This window comes from Eretmochelys imbricata, chromosome 8 (genome assembly GCF_965152235.1).
Source record: "Eretmochelys imbricata isolate rEreImb1 chromosome 8, rEreImb1.hap1, whole genome shotgun sequence".
In the NCBI taxonomy this organism is placed as follows: Eukaryota; Metazoa; Chordata; order Testudines; family Cheloniidae; genus Eretmochelys; species Eretmochelys imbricata.
Window position 1 is genome coordinate 88,418,933 of NC_135579.1, and position 21,387 is coordinate 88,440,319.

Genomic DNA, 21,387 nt, shown 5'->3' on the forward strand with positions numbered 1-21,387 from the left:
CCAAAAACAAACTGCAGCCTGACAGGTTTAGGACATTCAAGCGCCATGGTGGGTTAGATGTACGCATACACACTGGAATAGGTGGCAGCAGGCACTGAAGCAGCCAAAGTCGGAGTCTAGTAATGTTACTCATACAAGGATGGAAACCACAGACTTCTGATCAAAAATGGGTTGAAAATGTGGGTGTAATAGGCTGGGTGGGTCTCTCCTTGGGGGTGGTCACCAGTCTGTTGTGTCAGATCTAACCGTTGGAACCATGTCATCCTAAACTCCCCAGGCCTGGATGGCCCCTGATTGCTGCTCCTAACTCTGAGTTACTCAGCATACTCTCTAGGCCTCGTGTTTTGGTGGTAGGCCCCTGCCATGCAGCCAACTGCCCTTGAAGTAGTGTCTCAGCCCTTCTGAGTCCCCGCAATAGTTTATGCATGCTCCCTTCAGCATTCCACCCTCGAGTACACTCCGGTGTATAGTCTAACTCTTTGGGAACCACATGACCATTAAAGCGAGGAACACAGGCTTTGCAAAGGAACTTCTTAAACACACTCATGCTTTACTCTTAGAAAGCACCAGTTATAGACTTAGGCAAAACAACAGACTCCTGAACACAATCCCCACTTAGTCTTGGGAATCTTGTGTCCCCATTTTGTGAATCTTGGGGCTTGGTCCAGGTCCTTCAGGGAGGCCAGGTCCCTCCTGCCTCCACTCCTCCTGTTGACTCCTCTGGTTCTGGTAATGAAACGGCTGCCCTTGCTAGAGAACATGTCACTTTTTAAATAAGCGACACCTCTTCTTTGTTCCTGTCCTTCCCTTGGGATTTTCCATGCTGCAGCCCCATGTGGGATTGCTGGCAGAGAGTTGTTAAAAGCAAATGTTCTATGCCAGTTATAAAAGAGGGGTAATTGGCCACAGACCTATCATCCAAACTGTCACAGGGAGCACAGACACTCAGCTACACAGATGTAGTTTCCATTGTTCCGACAGGAACTGTCTCCACTAACAATGAGAACGTGTAGTCTTGGCTTTTTAGAACTTGTAACAAGGCACCTGTGACCTAGCGCTTTGATAGGCCCTTTTGCTAATCTAAATAAGAAAAACTCCATATGAAAATTTATCCTGAAACAAAATTAGGAATTTCCTTTCTCTTACACATATGAGAAAAGAAGACGAAATTGAATTGGAATAGTTCTATGGAAACAACCTCCATTCACTGGGGACAATACAATAGATGCTAACATAGGAATCCTATTTTTAGCTAAAGCAATTGTACACCAGCCCTATCCAATACATACTCAGAGATTTTAGCAAATAGCCAAGAAGAGGACAGGCAATTAATTTGTCTGCTTTTTAAATACAAATAAATAACGATAGGTCAGGATGTAAGAAAAAAGAAGCAGTGCCACACTGCACAACTAAATATAGAAAAATCTTCTCCCACTGTTATTTGTTAGTATAAAGAAGTGCTCAGAAAAGCCTTTTTATAATGAAGATCAGCACAGCTGCATGTGATGGGTTGGAAAACTAGTCCTGCTGGATAACAGAAGGTTAAATCACCCTGTCTCAGGCAATGAGGCTGGGACTATAAGGAGAAAGAACACCTGAGCTCCCTAATGAGGCAGCATAGCTTCCTTGAACTGCTGATCTACTAGAGATAGTCTTGGACTGCTTGTCCTGAACAAGATATCTGTGCAGAATGTCAGGAAGTTTCTGGCTGAACGTTACTTACGCCGCCCCTAAAGGAGGAGGGCATCTCCAATCTTAATAGCAGGTGATTTCAGTTTGAGGGGATGGAATAGAAGGGATAGAAGCACTCACAGTCAGCAGTGTAGTACTTATACCTTCAATTCCAGTGTTGGCTTCATTTTTTAAAATGATTTTTACTTGGGAGTAAACTGATTTTTTCACCCACGGGACAGTAAAAGGTGTAAAGAGAATTTGGGAAAGATCTAGCCACCACTGGGATAAGTACTTTGGTGCAAATAAGAAATGAATAACAATATTGGTTTTGGATCTGGCCGAGAAACACTTTAATGTCAAAACACCCAACTTGAGCCTAGCAGAGACAATAGCCTGCCTCAGAGAAAGCCCTGCTAGCATTTGCATTATACAGAGCTGCTTCTTCCAGCACTAAACTCTGTGTTTGGCTTTGGAAAAGTGCTCTAATAAACCCAGGCTGTTTTCCTCAGACAAGATAATAACCCTCCAATGAAAGACTCGTCTCCTTTAACTATTATTATTCCACTCCAGCAGCATGAATGGGATGTTCCACTCCTAGAAAAACTGAATGAAATACAGGGTGACTGCAAGCAGGGGCGAGTCTGTGCGGCTCCATCACCTTGGAAATACAGCCAGGCAGCTGCTGGGGCAGGTGTGCCAGAGTGGCCCAGCTGCCAGGGCAGGGCAGGTCTCCCAGCAAGGACAGATTTGAAGGCTGGCTTTAGGGCTGCTACACAGGGGGAGCCAAGCTTGCCCTCTCCCTCGGTGCAGTGGTGCTTCCCAGCCTCTGCTCTCCATCAGGCACAAGTACAACAGTGGAATTTGTATTTCCATTGAGTGCCAGCTCTACACCAGCCTGCCTGTGGGTGTGAACTGCCCCCGCACTAGCCAGCTTTTTGGAAGAGCAAAAGAATGAGGTAAAGATTCATATACACCTTTATTCTTTATTGAGGCTTGGATGCAGAGAGTGGGGTGCTTTCATTGGCTGTTGCTAAAGCCCTGCACTGTCTTCAGCTGCGCTGCAATAATCTTATTACTCATCAAAAAGCCAGCAGTGGTGCTGTTGCTTGCTGCCTCCTGGCTTTGGGAGGGCCTGGGGCTACCACTTTCTCCTGCATATGGAGCTTGATAGCTGAACAGTACTGGCGTGACTTGCATGAGAGGAAGCTGCCTGTCTGGAGCTGGGAGCACTTGTTGTGTCTGCTTTACTGTTGGGGAGTGGAGGGGGTGAGAGTGGTGCATGTTTGGGGCTCGAATGTGGCAGGTAAGTGGGTGAAAGATGGAGCTGGCTATTTGCAGCCACACCCCCAAATGTATTACCAAAATAGCTACTTTCCTGCCACCAAAACACCCAGACCAGGACACATCCTGGTGCAACTACTCTGGGTGCAAAACCCACCTGGATCCTGCCAATTTGGGCCCCAATCCCCCCAAATCTACCATGTAGGTAGAGAACATATCACTGCTTCTTCTGTACCTTTAAGAAGTCCAGACCTTGATGCAGAAACTTGGATCTGGGGATCCAGCCACATCCTGACAACTTTTGGCTTCATACGCAGAAATTGTACCATCAAAACAGAGAGCAGGTGTAGCTTTTACTATTCCTCCCAAGATATCCTCCTTCAAGAAAACTGCAATCCTCCACCTTGGCACTAGTGTCTTTGTAAATCTGGATAATTTTTGGCTGCATACTCTCCAGTCTTTCTACTTACACTTACTGTATATATGCACCTTCCCCTACATCACCATCATAATCTGGATCCTTACCTATCCTAGTGCAACAGCATTGCCAAAAAGGTGGTGGAGATGCACATTTCACAACTCTCAGGTTTCAGAGTAGCAGCCGTGTTAGTCTGTATCCGCAAAAAGAAAAGGAGTACTTGTGGCACCTTAGAGACTAACCAATTTATTTGAGCATAAGCTTTCGTGAGCTACAGCTCACTTCATCGGATGCATTCAGTGGAAAAACACAACTCTGTAGAACACTGTAAACATACCATTGAAACAGCAACAAAATTAGGTCTATGTATTCTAAATAAACAGACTGCTAGAAACATCCTCCAGTCTGTGATGTCCCATAAATGATCAGACATGCAAGCTGTGAAATATACATCTCCACCCAGCCCCGCCCCCTAACTAAATAGGGCATTATTTCCTTAACAGCAACAAAATCAAAGCACCAGAGCCTAAACTGGAAAATATCAAGGCTTGGTGGCTTGACTGGGTACTGGGTGGGGGTGAAGGCTGTATTTTTTCCCTTTTAATATCACAGTTCACCTCTGTAGCTTTAAATGATTCCACCAGAATAAAACCCACACAGAGGTTCTGCTGATATACTTGACCAGTGGAATTATCATGTTTGGGGACAAAAATTGGCTAGATCTAACAGGAACCAGGTGCCACCTCTCGGTATCTGTCCTACTGTTTCTCTGTGGTGTATCAGAGTCTGGAATTTCCTTTTGGTGTAAGAGGTACCTCTGTACTCGTTCTCTATTTATTCAGTAGAATTTGAAGGTAGGAGCCAAAATGTGGCAGGATCCAGCAGAGTCCAGGTGCTGGATTTGGGCTTTGGGAGTCTGTTGTGTCAGGATGTATGGGGGTCCAGGCTTTCTGGGGCAGATTTTTTTTTTTTTTTTTAATCCTGATGGTCCAATTGAAGGGGGCTTGGATGCAAAAATCAGCAGGATCCAGGAAGATCCACCTTACCCCTTTTTTCTGAAGGGGACTGATGGTGCAGCCACTCCTGGTTATAGATGGCCTTAGTGTGTGACTGTCATGCCTGCATGCCTCACTGTTTGTACCAGCAGCTGAAATATTGCATTAGCTTAGATCGATCATTCGAGGTGATGCAGCTTTAGTGGTGGCCAGGTTGTGCTCCCTGTTGCTCTGCAAAAGCGAGTTTGGGAGAGTGCACAAAAACTAGAGAGAGAAAAACAACCCCCCCGGGATTAGCATCCGACAAAAGGTGGGAAGTGAGGGAGCCTGTCGCTGGGATTGGTGTAAGCAGCAGGAGGTGATTCCAAGGCATTTGCTGAGCAGAACCTCTGTACCAGCTGCAGGGGAGTTCAGTGCTGCGGGACTCTGTTGCTTGGGCACAGAAGAACTTTAATGAGAGAAGCTGCCTGATCTCAGCTCTGATGGCTGATTTTAATCTCGTTTCTCCAGATGTTGGAGCTGGGGGCCACAGGTGAATTACAGTTTTCGCTTTCAATATGATGCTGTGTATGGGACGTGTGCCCAGGGGATTTGGTTTGGCTTTGTAATGCAGCAGAGAGATGAAGGATGGGAGGAGGGGGTGTATTTATCGGCATAGCAAAACCTCTTGTGTACTGTGAATGATGAGGGCTGTTTTTTTTCCTTTGTTTTTCCTCTCTGCAGGCCATCTCTGCATAAGGGCATGTAAACTCAAGAAACCTGGGCATTTGCAATTCAGACCTTCCTCACTTGTTGGGTCACATCAGAGTGAACATGCCAGAACAAAGCAATGATTACAGGGTGGTTGTGTTTGGAGCTGCAGGGGTTGGTAAAAGCTCCTTGGTCCTTCGGTTTGTAAGGGGAACTTTCAGGGAAACCTACATCCCTACCATTGAGGACACTTACAGACAGGTGATCAGCTGTGATAAGAACATCTGCACCCTTCAGATTACAGACACCACTGGCAGCCATCAGTTCCCTGCTATGCAGAGGTTGTCTATCTCGAAAGGTCATGCTTTCATCTTGGTGTACTCTGTCACCAGCAGGCAGTCAATGGAAGAACTACAGCCAATCTATGATCAGATTTGTCAGATCAAAGGGGATATCCAAAAGATTCCAATAATGTTGGTTGGTAACAAGAGTGATGAGACCCAGAGGGAACTGGATGCCAGTGAAGGGGAAGCCTTAGCTAGCAAGTGGAAGTGTTCCTTCATGGAGACATCGGCTAAAATGAACTACAATGTACAGGAACTCTTCCAAGAACTCTTGAATCTGGAGAAGAGAAGAACTGTCAGTCTCCAGGTGGATGGAAAGAAATCCAAGCAGCAGAAAAAGAAGGATAAACTGAAAGGCAAGTGTTCTGTTATGTGAGTGTACCTTGAATGGCTGGACTTGCATCACTGCATGATGTAATAAGAGCATGGACTTTCTCTCAAAGAATATTCTCATGTAAAGTGAAAACAGTCTGCTCATAGGCATTCGCTAGAAATCCAAGAAGAATAAATGTCCTGAAGGGTTTATTTAAGGCCCATAGTTTCTCTCTGATAACTCAGTTGGGTCATTTTAATCATTGACTTGGAAGAGAGAGATTTTTTTTGAATGTGTCTTTTTAAGCAAATGGAATGTCCAGTGTTAGCCATTACACAGTAGTCCAGGTTTTGAACAAAAAAATTTACAAACGAGATCAAAATACCGGAATGTGTTAATAGAGGCAGAAATCATCTTTGTTATCCCTGAATATATATTGGTTTTTAAATATTCTCAGATTATGTATTAGCCTGAAACAAAAATCCTGTTTTTGCCTACAGTGTGTATATACTTCAAGGAAAAATGTTTTCAGAAATATAGTGACCACAGCAAATCTTTCACAAAGTTAGGGTGTCTTATTACTAAGGAACAAACACATGATTTTTCAGAGATGTACGTATTTGGGGAGAGACTGACTGGCTTACCAAAGACATGCTTGTTGTTTCATAATAAAAATTAAATTTTGTGTATTGTTATGCAGCTACTAATATTTTACAGCTATGTGACTTATTAAAGCTATTCCTGCATGTAATTAGTTTGTTTGCTGGGCTTTTTTCTTGCCAACAATACTCATTTCTACTGCACCCTGTAACTTGGTTAATTCCCTATGTCTTTCTCACTGCGTTGTGCCTAGGGGCCCAATCCTGTAAAGTGGGATGCATCCTCAGTACCTTGGCTTCAGCTGGAGAGGAGGGAGCTCATAACCCCCAGAAGATCAGGCACTTATCTTCTGTTACTATCAGAAATTGTCTGCTAACTTGCCTCTTATTGCATAGCTGAGCACCAACCACGGAAATAATTCTTGGCCCTGTATATAGCATTCTTCAGCCATAGATCTCATAGCACATCACAAAAGTGAACAAGCTTTACAATCTCTGTGGAATTGCTGGGAAAACTGAAGCACAGAGGTGAAGTGACTTGCTTAAGTCTGCCTCATATGTGTGATATGGGCCACATCATCACTGTATCTGAGGTAACAGATTTCAGTCTGTCTGACTTCTAGGCCCATGGCCTGTCCCTTTCATCACCCTAAAGAGAGATGGCCTGAGTTCTTAGAGAGAACTTCAGATAACTCCAAGCACAGGTATATTATTGGCTGCAGTGAGGCCAATTATTTTGTCTACCCAACCTACTCTTTTGAGCTGCAAATCCAGCTTTGCATACTCCTGGTGATGCTCCTCTTTTTTTTTTAATAGTTGTTATAAAGATTTTCCTGCTGTCTCTTCTAAATTGCCTGGCTTTGGTTGAAGCCCATGACAAGTTATTCTTGGATAAACATTTACAGGAACATTCTGATTTCGGATTGATTTTTTTTTTCTTTCTGAACTTGAACAAGAGTCCCAGTCAATTTATATGCCATCCCTCGCCTTTTTTCTGTCTCTGGCAAGTGTTTGTAATTGTGCCCTGGGTCTGTTTCCTTCTGCATATACAACCTTGATCTGCTGTCTGCAAATCAGTAAAGATATTTTAATGAGAATGAGGCTAAATCATGTTGTGTCCATTACTAGCATATAGTATAGATATCAACATGTTACTTTTTGGTTGTACTAGTTTTAACATCCCAAATTCATGAATGGACAGCTTAATATGATTTGAAGTGTCTTCATGAGTTTGGGGGGAAATAGTAATTAACGGCTGTAATCTTCTGGTCCCATGGCAAACCCTACTATTTTTTCCTAATGCATTTGTGGAGCATCTGGGCTGAGATACTGTGTTGTTGATAAATTGGCAAGTTATTTCATTCTGGTTTGTAATGGCTCTATCGGTAAGCTGTTGGTGTTAGAGGTTAAGAGCCTGACGCAAAGCCAGTTGAAGTTAGTGGCAGTCTTTCTGTTGGCTTTTATGTCACATTGGATGAGATCCTAAATTTCTGCATAAAATGACCTCTTGTTTTATGTTTTGTGAAGTGTCCAGAATTTGTACAATTTCTACCAAAGTTGTTATAACTAACAGGGAAAGAGTGAGGATTTAAAAACTCCACTGAAGCTTTGAATTTAATCAACAACATATTGTTAGGGCATGACAATATTACAGTGAGCAAAACTGACTAGAAAAGGGCTATCAAATGAAGGGAAAATCCACCAGTCTAATTTCATTGTCCAAGCTGAGTGCAGTACAAAAAAAAAACAATATAAATACTGCCAAGAACGTTTCATTTAAAAAATTTTTTTTTTAAATTTGTATTTTAACATCATCCCTGCCTCTCTTGTTTCCAGCAGTATGTCTGCTTTATATTGACAGTGTCCCTGTAAACACAGAGGGGACAAATGTAATCCACGCACCTCCTGGATGTCTGTACCCTCTAGTGGCAGCGAGACCACTTAGCTAAGGCGGTAGCAGACTCATTAATCTCTAAGGTCCACGTTCCTAGAGGCTCATTCATTTGGCTCCACAGGTCCCAGGTTTGATCCCGCCTGCTACCAACTGGGGTCTGTCAGTATTACACAAGCACAACATTTTCGCTGATCAACATTTTGTTTGATTTGTACTGATCTACCTATTAATATAAAATAGGGCTTTTGTATGTATTACTGTAAAAAAAAATGGAATTCAACGAAGCTTACAATATATTTCCCCACTGTAAAGCAAAGTCTCACATTTTAACAACTTGTAGTTAGACGCTGACACGAAGCAGTATATTGAATGTAAGGATCGCTATCGTGCTATTAATGTGTGTAGCTACAATGCTCTGTTAATTCTCTGAAAGAAAAGGAGTACTTGTGGCACCTTAGAGACTAACGAATTTATTTGAGCATGAGCTTTCGTGAGCTACAGCTCACTTCATCAGATGCATACCGTGGAAACTGCAGCAGACTCTATATATACACAGAGAATATGAAACAATACCTCCTCCCACCCCACTGTCCTGCTGGTAATAGCTTATCTAAAAGCCATTTCCAGCACAAATCCAGGTTTTCTCACCCTCCACCCCCCCACACAAATTCACTCTCCTGCTGGTGATAGCCCATCCAAAGTGACAACTCTTTACACAATGTGCATGATAATGAAGTTAGGCCATTTCCTGCACAAATCCAGGTTCTCTCACTCCCTCACCCCCCTCCAAAAACCCACCCCCATACACACACAAACTCACTCTCCTGCCTGAGTTTGTGTGTGTATGGGGGTGGGTTTTTGGAGGGGGGTGAGGGAGTGAGAGAACCTGGATTTGTGCAGGAAATGGCCTAACTTCATTATCATGCACATTGTGTAAAGAGTTGTCACTTTGGATGGGCTATCACCAGCAGGAGAGTGAATTTGTGTGGGGGGGTGGAGGGTGAGAAAACCTGGATTTGTGCTGGAAATGGCTTTTAGATAAGCTATTACCAGCAGGACAGTGGGGTGGGAGGAGGTATTGTTTCATATTCTCTGTGTATATATAGAGTCTGCTGCAGTTTCCACGGTATGCATCTGATGAAGTGAGCTGTAGCTCACGAAAGCTCATGCTCAAATAAATTGGTTAGTCTCTAAGGTGCCACAAGTACTCCTTTTCTTTCTGCGAATACAGACTAACACGGCTGTTACTCTGAAACCTGTTAATTCTCTGTGCAGGCTCAATGCAAAGTACAGGTCAGGTGTGTGCTGCAGCTAGCCAAGGCACAGTACAGAATTCACAGCCCAGGCTACGTCCTCTTTTGCAACATTCTGATCCTTGCCTGCTCTGAAGCAGCGCCCAGCATAATTTAGACAGGCCCATAGGCTGCTCTGTGGACTGCAGTGCTGCCTGGAATCTCGGAAGCACTGTCTGTTATGCCCCTCCGGGCCCTGACACACCCCCTACATCAGGGCTTATAAGGGGTCCTTGGAAGGCTGCCTTTCATTTGTCTTTACCTTCATTCCCAGCCAGAACTAGGACTATTAAATCCTCTTTATGCCCTTTTACCCAGCATAAAGTGGCTGGAGCAGGTATGAGGATGTCTCCCTAGATGTCTTCCAGAAATCTGAGCAGACTTAGTCAGCACTGAGCATGTGGTTAATAAATGTGCTGAATCTTCTCTCTCCATCCAGTCTGTCTCCAGAGTGCTTACTAAACACTGAAAGCTACCTGCCAAATTCGTTATTTGTTAAATCTGTATAGGTATGGGAGGTAACAGGGAGTGCATGTTGCAAATCTATGACCCTAAATGGTCAGACTTACATTTGATCTTGGAAGAACTAGTAATGGTTGTGTTTGTAAATAACCTTCCTTTACATCCAGGACCTTGATCTCTTTCTTCAGCATTTCTGAACAGTTACACAGTGCTTCCACAATGCTCTCATGGAGCGTTTGGCGGTAATGTTGCCAGGGACCACATTTAAATTCCATCTGAACCTGCTTTATTCCAGTCTGTGAAATCCTGATATGACGTTTTACATGTAAACCTTTAGAAAAATAGACATACAGCCTAAAAATGTCTCCATAACCACAATGCCCTCTGACTTACGGAAATGTCTGTGCGTATCCAAGAGTGGAGTTATTTATTCACATTTACCATTCTGGAATGTGTTATCACTATTTTTCCTGCTTATCAAATGGCAATGATAACTAAACCAGGGGTTGGGCAGTGTACAAGGTACAAGTACTATTTATGGTAAAAGGGCTCAAGCCATCCTGCACCCTCTGAAGTCCAGGGCAAAACTCGTATTGACTTCAGCGGAGGCAGGATCACAAGTGAGAGATGCATGGCCCGGAAGTGCTCAGTCTTGCAGTGATGAGGATGGTATAAGAACCTATACAGAACAGCAGTAATTCCAGCATCTAAAGCTTCCCTGTTTAAATGTATATGTGCTGTTTCAATCATAACAGCAGGGACATTCTCCTCCATCAGCAGAGTCTTGAAACTGTAACATTTTTATAGTCCTATTACAAGCTGATTTTTCAGTCATGAGAATAAGTACCAGAGACGTATTATACTGCCAAATTATCTGCCTCAGGGTAGCTGGTCTCTGTAACTAGTCTAGGCCCAGCTACCCTAGATCAGAGCAGGCAAGTCTAATCTAGCCCATTCAAGGGGGCTGGGCTATACCTGGGCCTATAAAGAACTGCTAGTAGGCAGGAAGAAATTGGGTTTGATTGAGACAGGTTGGCCCTGACGCTGTTGTGGGCCTGCCAGAGCAAGGGGGCTAGGTGCTCAGGTAAACAGCCCTGAGGCTACTGACCCAGAGAGGGAACAGAACTGGGAAGCTGCCAAGGCCTTGAAGAGGGGTGGAACTGAAACCTGAAAGTAAGGACTGAATTAAAATACAGTTTTTCTGTTTGTTACTTGCTTCCATTAAGAAAATAAGCCTCCATGAAAGAAACTGACCGTGGCAGTGTATATTTTGGCGCTGGAGAGACAGTCTGCTTGGTGACAGTCTCATAAAAAGATATACATGGGGGATGTAATAACCCAATTATAAAGCTTATTAGACCTGAAAAGGAGCTCTGTGTGGCTTGAAAGCTTCTCTTTTGCCAACAAAAGTTGGTCCAACACAAGATATTATCTTACCCACCTTGTCTCTCTAATATCCTGGGACCAACAAGGCTACAACAAACACTGCAAATAATTATAAAGACACCCTCCCCCCCCCCCCTTATGAAGGGTCACTTTTATGGAACTGGTTTTTGTTAAGATTGTGGCTATTAATACTTGGTTACAAATATAAACTACAAAGCCATCTACTAAGATGGCTCATTATTACAGCTACTACTATCTAAAGAATTGTTGGTGTAATTGCTGTATTGCTTTGTGACAAGTGCTAATACCATTATTAAAAGGCTTCATGAGCACCTTCAGCCCCCTATTTAATTCTGCCCTTCTCAGGATCACACTCTGAAGGTCTTGTCTGCACAGGGAAATTTACTGGCATAATTCTGGAATAAGGGAATAACTCCATGTGGAGGGTTACACAAGTATAACTGCAGAGGTATAATTATGCCAGTAAATTTCCCTGTGTAGACAAACTTTGGCTGCCTTTCAGAAGACACTTTAAGGTAGATGTTGTTGGACTGATTGTCAAATGCTTTATTAAGACCATAGTTTGAATAGAACCATAGAATATCAGAGTTGGAAGGGACCTCAAGAGGTCGTCTAGTCCAAACCCCTGCTCAAAGCAGGACAAGTCCCCAGTGTTTGCCCCAGATCCCTAAATGGCCCCCTCAAGGATTGAACTCACAACCCTGGGTTTAGCAGGCCAATGCTCAAACCATTGAGCTATCCCTCCCCCCCAGTAATAATACTTGTTTTAGATGCACACATCCAGGAAGGTGCTAAGACACATAATGTGAGTCTATCCCTATGCAGGACAACAGTTAAGCAAGAGACTTAAGCATATACTTAAGTGCTGTCCCAAATAGCTATGCTTTTAAAAATCAGTAAAGTACCCTACAATGTACTGGGGACTCAGTTCACATGCTTGAAGTTAGTACTTAAGTATTTTGCTGAATTGTGATTTTAAATTATGATTACAGGTCAACAGAGTTGGTCAAAGAATTGTTGCAAAGAATCTTTGCCTTTTCTCAAAATATTGAGATATTTCAGTCAGCTTTGCATCTCCCTGCATGCTAGATTCGTGTGTTCCTGGCTCCTAGAATGTCAGTGGTGCATTAGGGCTGTCGGAAGCAGATGGTCTTTGTGAGGTAACAGTGACACATTCTCTGTGGAGATATTTATATGTTCCATTAATTCCCACACTTTTCTAAAACGTGCACTCTCTGCCTATGCTGTGTCACTTCTCTTCATTCTTACGAGCTGACAACAATGGCATTTGTTGTTTCTCAAGTTGATGCACTTTCTTAAGTGTTTGCCCAGCCTGTCCCAAAACTCATACTGTGGGGAGATGGGGTTAGGGAAGAAGATATGACAGGTTGGGGAATTGCTATTTACTTGTCCACAACACTTCTTTCCAGGACCAAGAGGTGAGCACATTCAACTATATTTTCCAGGTGTAGCTGAATATACTGGCTCAAGTAACATTTGTGGTAATGGCTGGTTGAAGGCAGCCTCACTGAGGCATTCCAGTCAATAAAATCGCAGCATACACTTACCCAGCCTCTTCTATGTTTCTCAACACTCCTGTGAGCAAGATAAATATTATTCCCCCCCCCCCCACACACATAGAATAATAGAAGATTAGGGTTGGAAGAGACCTCAGGAGGTCATCTAGTCCAACCCCCCTGCTCAAAGCAGGACCAACCCCATGGCTTACCAACCCCATCAGTCAAGTGGCATGCCCAAGCTCATGCAGCTCTTAGCAGAGCCGGAGTTACAACCCAGCTCCCATGTCTGCTAGTTTCTGCAGTGCCATCAGGGAAAGGAACTTGGTGCTGGTTGGTGTCATCCATTATTATGCTGTTCATCTATTTCCATCCAAACGAGCAGCTAGCTGAGGAGAGTGGCTGCAACACTCGGAATGAGGATAGGAGCCACAGAAGCTCTGGTCAAAGCACCATTCCTGTCATGGAGGAGAATTATAATTTCAAAAAAGAAAAGGAGTACTTGTGGCACATTAGAGACTAACCAGTTTATTTGAGCATAAGCTTTCGTGAGCTACAGCTCACTTCATCGGATGAATACTGTGGAAAATAGATAAGATGTTTTTATACACACAGACCATGAAAAAATGGGTGTTTATCACTACAAAAGGTTTTCTCTCCCCCACCCCACTCTCCTGCTGGTGTTACTCCAGTCTGTGGCATAACTGTAGTGAAACCTGGAGCCTCCTCCCAAAATCTGGTTAACAGCAAACGAAGAAGCATAAGAGAAGCTAGCACTGATGCAGTGTAGCTGTCTCTATGTGGGATGCAGGCGACCGCTCTGCACAACCTTCCATAGGCCGGTCATGCTCTGACAGAGGAAGCTAGAACTGGGGGAGGCCAGATCAGCTGTTGGAGCAGGTTAGAGTACCTTGAAGGCTGCCCAGCTCGAATCTATCACTGCCACAGCTCCTTTGGGGAGTGCAGCAGGTTGAAGAAATACCTGGGCTATTCCTCAGACATGCCATTCCACCACTCCCACCCCCACCAAGGAGAACTCAATGTGGGGACCTTCAATTGCTTTGCTGCCACTTACACTGGTGGCACTGGCATCAAGTCACTGCAGCATGGGAGGGTGTATTCTCTCCCTCATATATGATATGGTGAAAGGAAAGCACCAAGTGTGCCTGGCAGATTTCTGAGGACAGAAAGCAAAGCAGAGTTTCAGACTTCGTGAAAACGCACCACAAATGTTACTCTTAACAACCTAAAATAACTTTCTACTGCTTCAGCACCCTGACAACCATTTAAAAAATGTAAAGAAAACACTTGGCAGCTTAACCATACAAAGCAGGTTGAAAAATAACCATACTAAACGAGTGAATGTCAAGTCAAACGTGTTTTCAGGGGCAAAGAAGAGGTTTTTTGTTCGGGGAAAAAAAAGTGGGTGCTTTAAAAAGCTCCCGTTTTAAAGCATTTCCAAGGGTTTTCTGCCCACAATCCAGATATTCAAACGTTTATCAGTTAACAGTATTTATTTTCATGCTACTCTTAGAGACTGGCTTAATGCAGCTTCCTTCCTGCATCTGGCCAATAAAATTACCCTCAGAAATGACAATGGTAATCATAAAACAGCTGAGCTGCAATCTGCAATAGAAAATGTAAGCAGCAAACTCAGAGTCCACCCACACAAGTGCTTAAAGAACAAGTAGCCAGGAAGATTTGCTGCTATTGTCTAATTCCCCTTATCAGAGTAGAGCATGCCCATGATTAGTATAATTAGCATTTTTAAATAAGTGACGTGGGGTTTCATGTTTCACAGCTAAAGGGTACTCCGAGGAGGAAATGGAAAGGGGGCTAGTGGAGTACGCATATGTCTGATTTAATCTTAGTCTGTCATTTTCTGCAGTTTGTTTTGTGACATAGGTAAATTAAGTACTCAGAAAGCATCTACAAACTAAGGAAACCTATAAAGATCTTGTAAAACCTACTCCAGCATGATAACCTGTTAGATAATTGATCTTAGCTGATACCAGGATAGCATGCTAAGCTTAATTATGTTCCTATGATTTCTGCTTTGACCTGGATAGAATGATAGAAAAGAACAATTTGAACAACAAGAGAACAAGAATATTAGCTCTGATTTCTTTGTCATTTATCCATTCTGTGTCATGTCAAAGCACATCACATTGACCAGGTCAAGACAGCACCGGTTTTAGCCTAAATAGCACAACTGATCTGTTTTGGTACAGTACAAAGAGGCATGCTATCTATTTTGTCAGATCTTATTCACAATAGCTGTTACAGAACGATTGTTACATTTTTCTAGTACCTGTCAGCTTAAAGGATCTCAACTGGCTGCACAAATTGTACCCGAGGATCATTTTTCCATCACTTTTGAGTCACCAGTTCCATCCCCCTGGTTCTTCAGATATTTGGGGCTAATTCTCTGCTGATGTAAAAGGATGCAGCACCACCGAAGGGAGTTGTTCCCATTTACATCAGCAGAGAACGTCTGCGTTCATCTCAGAGAGAGTGTTTTATTCCTGGGTCTGGCTTCCAGGCTGGGGGATAGCATGGAAAGAAGTTAGGTTGGACTATTTCCCTTTTGTAACCTTTCTTCGTGTTGATATTTGGAAGGGATACATTGACAAATTAGAAAAAAAGGGAAAGGATCTTAGTTTTGGCAAACTGGAACTATTCACCATGAAAGTACAGCAATTATTTATTCACAACTTTCCTTGCTTATATTCGATTGCAGCAATTCTCAGCCTTTTCATACTGAAGCAACCTTCCTTTGCATGGCTCCTCTCAATCTAACAGAAATGTCCCTTGCATTCAGCAATCAGGGAAAGACAGGATGGTGGTCATGACTGCCTCATGTTCTTTTCCAAGAGCAAAAGATAAAGGCTCAGTTAGTTAATGCAAACATAGGCATGGTGTCTTACCTATGGGTCAATTTTCATCCACAGTAGTAGTTCCTTCAGGTCAGGATTTGAACACATTGGCAAGGCCGTGTGGGGAAGTTTGCAGAACTGCTTCTTATGTTATACCTGCTCTGTCCATGGACAACATCACTTTAGAGTAGAGGTCCCCAAACTATGGGGCATGCCCATCTGAGGCGGGCATGGAGGAATTGGTCCTGCTTCGAGCGGGGGTTGGACTAGATGACCTTCTGGGGTCCCTTCCAACCCTGATATTCTATGATTCTATGAATGTTCTGGGGGCCACTGTGGGGCCTGGGCCAGCCCCCATGGGGTGCACGGAGGGAGAACCACGGAGCTCTGCTCTGATTCCAGCTCTGCTCCAGTCCGGCCACGGACCAGCTCCCGGCCTCGGCCCCTGGCCACAGCCCTGGCCCCACCCCAGCCTCAGCCCTCTTACCCTTGTCCATAGCGCTCTTCCCCCCCCCCCCCGGAGTCCTGGACAGGGGCGAGCGGGGGGTAACGCTGAAAAGTTTGGGGATCACTGCTTTAGCGTATTGTCATTGCAGTATCCTTTACAGGCATTAAATTAATAAAATGAAGACAGAAGAATCAAAATGAGAAAGCATCAGGTTCAGGGCCAAAATATTATCTAAACCAGAGTAAAGCAGAGGTTTACAAACTGTGGGGCGTGCCTTCCAAGGGGAGCACGGAGGATCATGCAGGGGGGGCGAGCTAGCGGTGAAGTCACTGCACCTTGGGTGGTGGGGCTGAAGCTTTCGCTTGAGTGGCAGGTCTCGAGCTTCAGCCCTTGCCCCTTGGCATGATATACAGGAGGAATAAAGACCCTCCAAATAAGGAATAAATGTTACCAAACTGTGGATCTCTTTCTGCTCAAGTGGAGAATCTGTAATACTTTGAAGCTGTGCCCTAGCAGACAGTTTTCTAAGTTCTACAGACTCCTGTCTGTCAGTAAATTATTCCTGACCATGCTTTAAGAAACAGATTAATGTATCTGACTTAGCTGGCCCCAAAAGTGCTACTTAGGACATGAATGCATGAGAAAAGCTGGAACTTTACATGGTGTTTTAAGGTAAGTTTCACTATGTGTTAGATGTGTTTGAATATTAGCACTTATTAGAAAAAAAATTATGGTAGAAATATATAATTTATGTTAAAAGCATTCTGTAAGCTTTTTAATGCATTTACCAGCAGATTATAAATTAGCTAGCAGGGCCAGCCTGCCTCTTGGCTATTGTGTAAATATGTGTGTAAATATTTTAGTATTCTATAAGTATGTTGTGTAAATATTTTAGTAAATATTCTTAAGCAAACTTGGGTATAGATTAACACTAATCACAGCTCCTCCCTCCCAGAAAAATTCAGGGTGACCATTCATTAATGATCTGGAGGATGGTGTGGATTGCACCCTCAGCAAGTTTGCAGATGACACAAAACTGGGAGGAGTGATAGATATGATGGAGGGTAGGGATACGATACAGAGGGACCTAGACAAATTAGAGGATTGGGCCAAAAAAAATCTGATGAGGTTCAACAAGGACAAGTGCAGAGTCCTCCACTTAGGACAGAAGAATCCCATGCACCGCTACAGACTAGGGACTGAGTGGTTAGGCAGCAGTTTTGCAGAAAAGGACCTAGGGGTTACAGTGGACAAGAACCTGGATATGAGTCAACGTTGTGCCCTTGTTGCCAAGAAGGCTAACAGCATTTTGGGCTGTGTATATAGAGGCATTAGCCAGCAGATCGAGGGATGTGATCATTCCCCTCTATTAGGCATTGGTGAGGCCTCATCTGGAGTAGTGTGTCCAGTTTGGGGCCCCACACTACAAGAAGGAAGTGGAAAAATTGGAAAGAGCCCAGCAGAGGACAACAAAAATTATTAGGGGGCTGGAGCACATGACTTATGAGGAGAGACTGAGGGAACTGAGATTATTTAGTCTGTAGAAGAGAAGAATGAGGCGGGATTTGATAGCTGCTTTCAACTACCTGAAAGAGGGTTCCAAAGAGGATGGCTCTAGACTGTTCTCAGTGGTACCAGATGACAGAACAAGGAGTAATGGTCTCAAGCTGCAGTGGGGAAGGTTTAGGTTGGATATCCTTTTTCACTAGGAGGGTGGTGAAACACTGGAATGCGTTACCTAGGGAGGTGGTGGAATCTCCTTCCTTAGAAGTTTTTAAGGTCAGGCTTGACAAAGCCCTAGCTGGGATGATTTAGTTGGGGTTGGGTCCTGCTTTGAGCAGGGGGTTGGACTAGCTGATCGCCTGAGGTCCCTTGAACCCTGAGATTCTATGATTCAGCACTCTTGCATCCAAAAGGAAAAGGGAAAACTTTGAAAAATTAAATATGTCAACCAAGAGATCCCAAAAGACAATGAGTGGCATCCTGGCCCCATTACAGTCAATGGGAATTTTGCCATTGATTTCAACAGTAGCAGGTTTCATCTCACTTGTGTGGGCTATTGACAAATTGCCTCACTTTCACCCATCTCCTCCTTAGTGAAATACAGTGGTGGATGTTTCAGAGTGAAGCCTGTCATCATACCTGGCACTGGTGGATCATTATTATAAAAAAAATTGTTCCAAGTATAGGTGTTTTGTTTGCTACTTTTATTAAACAGGGCTGATTTTATCACTAATTTCCTTTAGAAACAGAAACTACTCTAATGCCCCTTTCTGGGTTTCATTTACAGAAACTGTATCCTAGTCTAAACACTGGGGAAACCCTGGGTATCTCAGATTCCACTGTGGGTACTGTTGGCAAACACTGACTTTGTACTGGCAACCACGGGGACAGTGTTTTCAGCACAGTATCAAATTGCAGTGGCTCTGGCTTCAGTATATCACAAATGAAAGTCTCATTCTGGCAAAACACTGAAGCACATGTTTAAGTCTCATTGATGTTAATGGAAATTGAGCACATGCTTAAGTGCTTAGCTGAATAGAGATGGTTTGCTGAATCTGGGCCTTAGGGGGTTCCCTTGCTCTCACTGAAGTTGATGGGAGTTTTGCTCTAATGGTCTCCCATTTCATATTGTGGGCGAAATGTTCAAAATTGCCTGAATGACTTAGGCTCCTAAATCTCTTTGGATATTTTAGGTCCCAGTGTACAGTACATAGTATCAGCATGCACACTTGGCCTTCCAGGGAAGAGCTCATTCTATCTTTCTTGGTAGACAGGCCGACTACAGACTAGGTGGATATCCAGGATCCTAGCACCCTTAAACTATATAAAAGGAATCACAATTGTACAGCTTTCCTCATGTAAACTATATACCCTTTTATATAGTAACAGTAACTGATTTCCCCTGTTCAATCTGTATATTGGCAAATTCACTGCCAATGTAAGCAGGTGCAGTGCTAACTCTATAGTAAAGTGCTTGCTTATATCAATGGAGAATCTGGCCCATCAACGAAATATTGTGGTTTTAGCAGCTGTATTTTTTTATTTTATTGATGATAAAATATACTATTACACATCAGAGATAAAACCCTTATAATTCATCTGAGGCCAACATACTTTCTTCAACAAGAGAAGTGTTTTATATGCCTGTAAATTTTTCCCAGGGTGGCCCTAAAACAACAGACAAACACAGCTGACAGCAAGGTTTATTTATAGAGGACAATCTAAAAGAAAATGAGTCAACATCAGAACAATGGTCAAGGTTAAACAACTGGACTTTACAGTGGTATTGAGCATTATCTAGGATAGATGAGTGGTTGCCTTTGATAGTTCATCAAACATAAGTGAGCAGAATTTAACAAGCAAATATTAGCTGCCCAGAAACTGCTTTGGATTAGTTATATCCAGTCTGCACAACACAGGCCTGATCCTGCAGCAGAGTAAGTGGTACAGGATTTGGCTAAAGACATCTAAAAATATCTCACTGCAGCAGTGCAGTAAGTTGTCAGACTGTGCCCTGAAATTAGGGACTTGAGAATTTGACCATAATTACAAGCAAATCAAGTTTGAACTAAAGGTGTGTCAGACTACTGTACGTTGATCAGTCATGCTTTCTGCGTTGGCATCAAGAGCAATGTGCACCAATGGATAAGGCATCAGACTGGGTGTTAGGAGATCTGCGTTTTCTTCGCTCCCTGGGTAACATAGGGCTTTGTGCATCAGTTTTCCCATGTGTAAATGGGAATAATATGGATGAAAATGGTAAATGTATATTACTTATTATATGAGCGGAGAAGCTCCTCTTTAAAAAATGTGTCCTGTTTTTCGATCAACTTTACTGTAGGGTCAGGTTCTCCTGGGTTACTCCACTGGGGCAACACCATTGACTTCCATGGAGCTGCTCTTGATTCTAGCTATGTAAGTGAGAAGAGAACCACGGTTGTTTGTATTTGGCCAAGGATTTCCCAGGATAAGTGAATAAGCTCACGTACTTATTAAATTCTCCACTATGTTCTCATTTTTCGCAGGCAGGGCTTTGATCTCAGGAGGTGCCTGAGCAAACAGTGGGAAGTGAATAGTTCACTATAGCAATCTAAGGCCATTTTACTTCTGAGCAAAGGAGTCCACACAGGGGTTTAAAGAGCTTTAAAACTTCACACCTTGAGTTAATTTTCCTGGGCATCCCCGTGTAGACAAGCTCTCACAGTTTTCACCCCAGACAAAGAAGAGTGAACTTTCAGTTGTCACTGTTCTTCAGTTCTCTTTTCCCAGAGCCTTATGTGTACACTTGATATTGTACCCATGTTTAAACACAAGGCTTATACTGCCTAAGAGAGAGGGATTGTTATATATAACCTTATAGGGTTTCCACCTGGCTGGTATTTGACTGGTCTGGCCATTTTCTTTTTAAACGGATTTGCCAGTTGCCAGAAAAATAAAAAAAAAATAAAAAACCCTGGCAGATTAAATTATGTGGATCTAAAGATTTGCATTATTATCACAATACACTGGGCTATCTAATGTTAAAAGTTTCTGTGTCCAGCTAAAGATGCTGCAGGGTTCCCACTTCCACAGTTTAAGGGATAAGAGATCAAAACTGTTGAAAATGCAGGAGCTGTCTGCCCACCAACACGCAAGTGAACCGCAGGTGTGTGTGTGTGAGAGAGGGTTTGAGTAACACGAGAGTGAGGAGATGTGCAATGTTATCAATCTTGTCTATATGTGTTATCTTTCCAGATACTAGAAGTGGCTGTTGAAGATGCGGGGGATGGAGGGTTTGTGGTGTTGCCTTGTGGTTGTGGGTAGAGGTTGTGGTGGGGAGGTGCCAGGGGAGGCAGGGGCGTATTTCAGAGATGGAAACCTTAGCTGCTTAGCATGATCATTTGTGAATCAGTAAGCAGCATCTTCTTCCAATGCACAGCAATGTTATGGTGGTGCTGATGTCTGGGAACAAACGGAACAGTTTTCATTTGCTGGGAGCCCTCTGAGTTCTGTCAGTGCGATATTACATGGAGAGAGGCACATTTTTATTCTGAAAAGCATAAATGCATCACTAAAAAAGGCCTCCTTCCCTCTCTCGTGTGGGGACTTTTGTAGAATTCTGTTATACAGGCTCTGCCCACATCTCACTTCACCATCAGCCTCCTTTTCACTTTCCCGCTCTGCAGAGTAGGAGT

The 21,387-nt window shown here is 43.4% G+C and overlaps 1 protein-coding gene across 1 annotated transcript; it reads left to right on the forward strand.

Annotated features, from left to right (window-relative positions):
* The first annotated feature begins 5,181 nt into the window (after positions 1-5,181).
* DIRAS3 (DIRAS family GTPase 3) lies at positions 5,182-5,778 on the forward strand. The gene has a single exon (XM_077824767.1). It carries the CDS (start codon positions 5,182-5,184, stop codon positions 5,776-5,778), a length of 597 nt encoding a protein of 198 aa, XP_077680893.1.
* Positions 5,779-21,387: the final 15,609 nt, after the last annotated feature.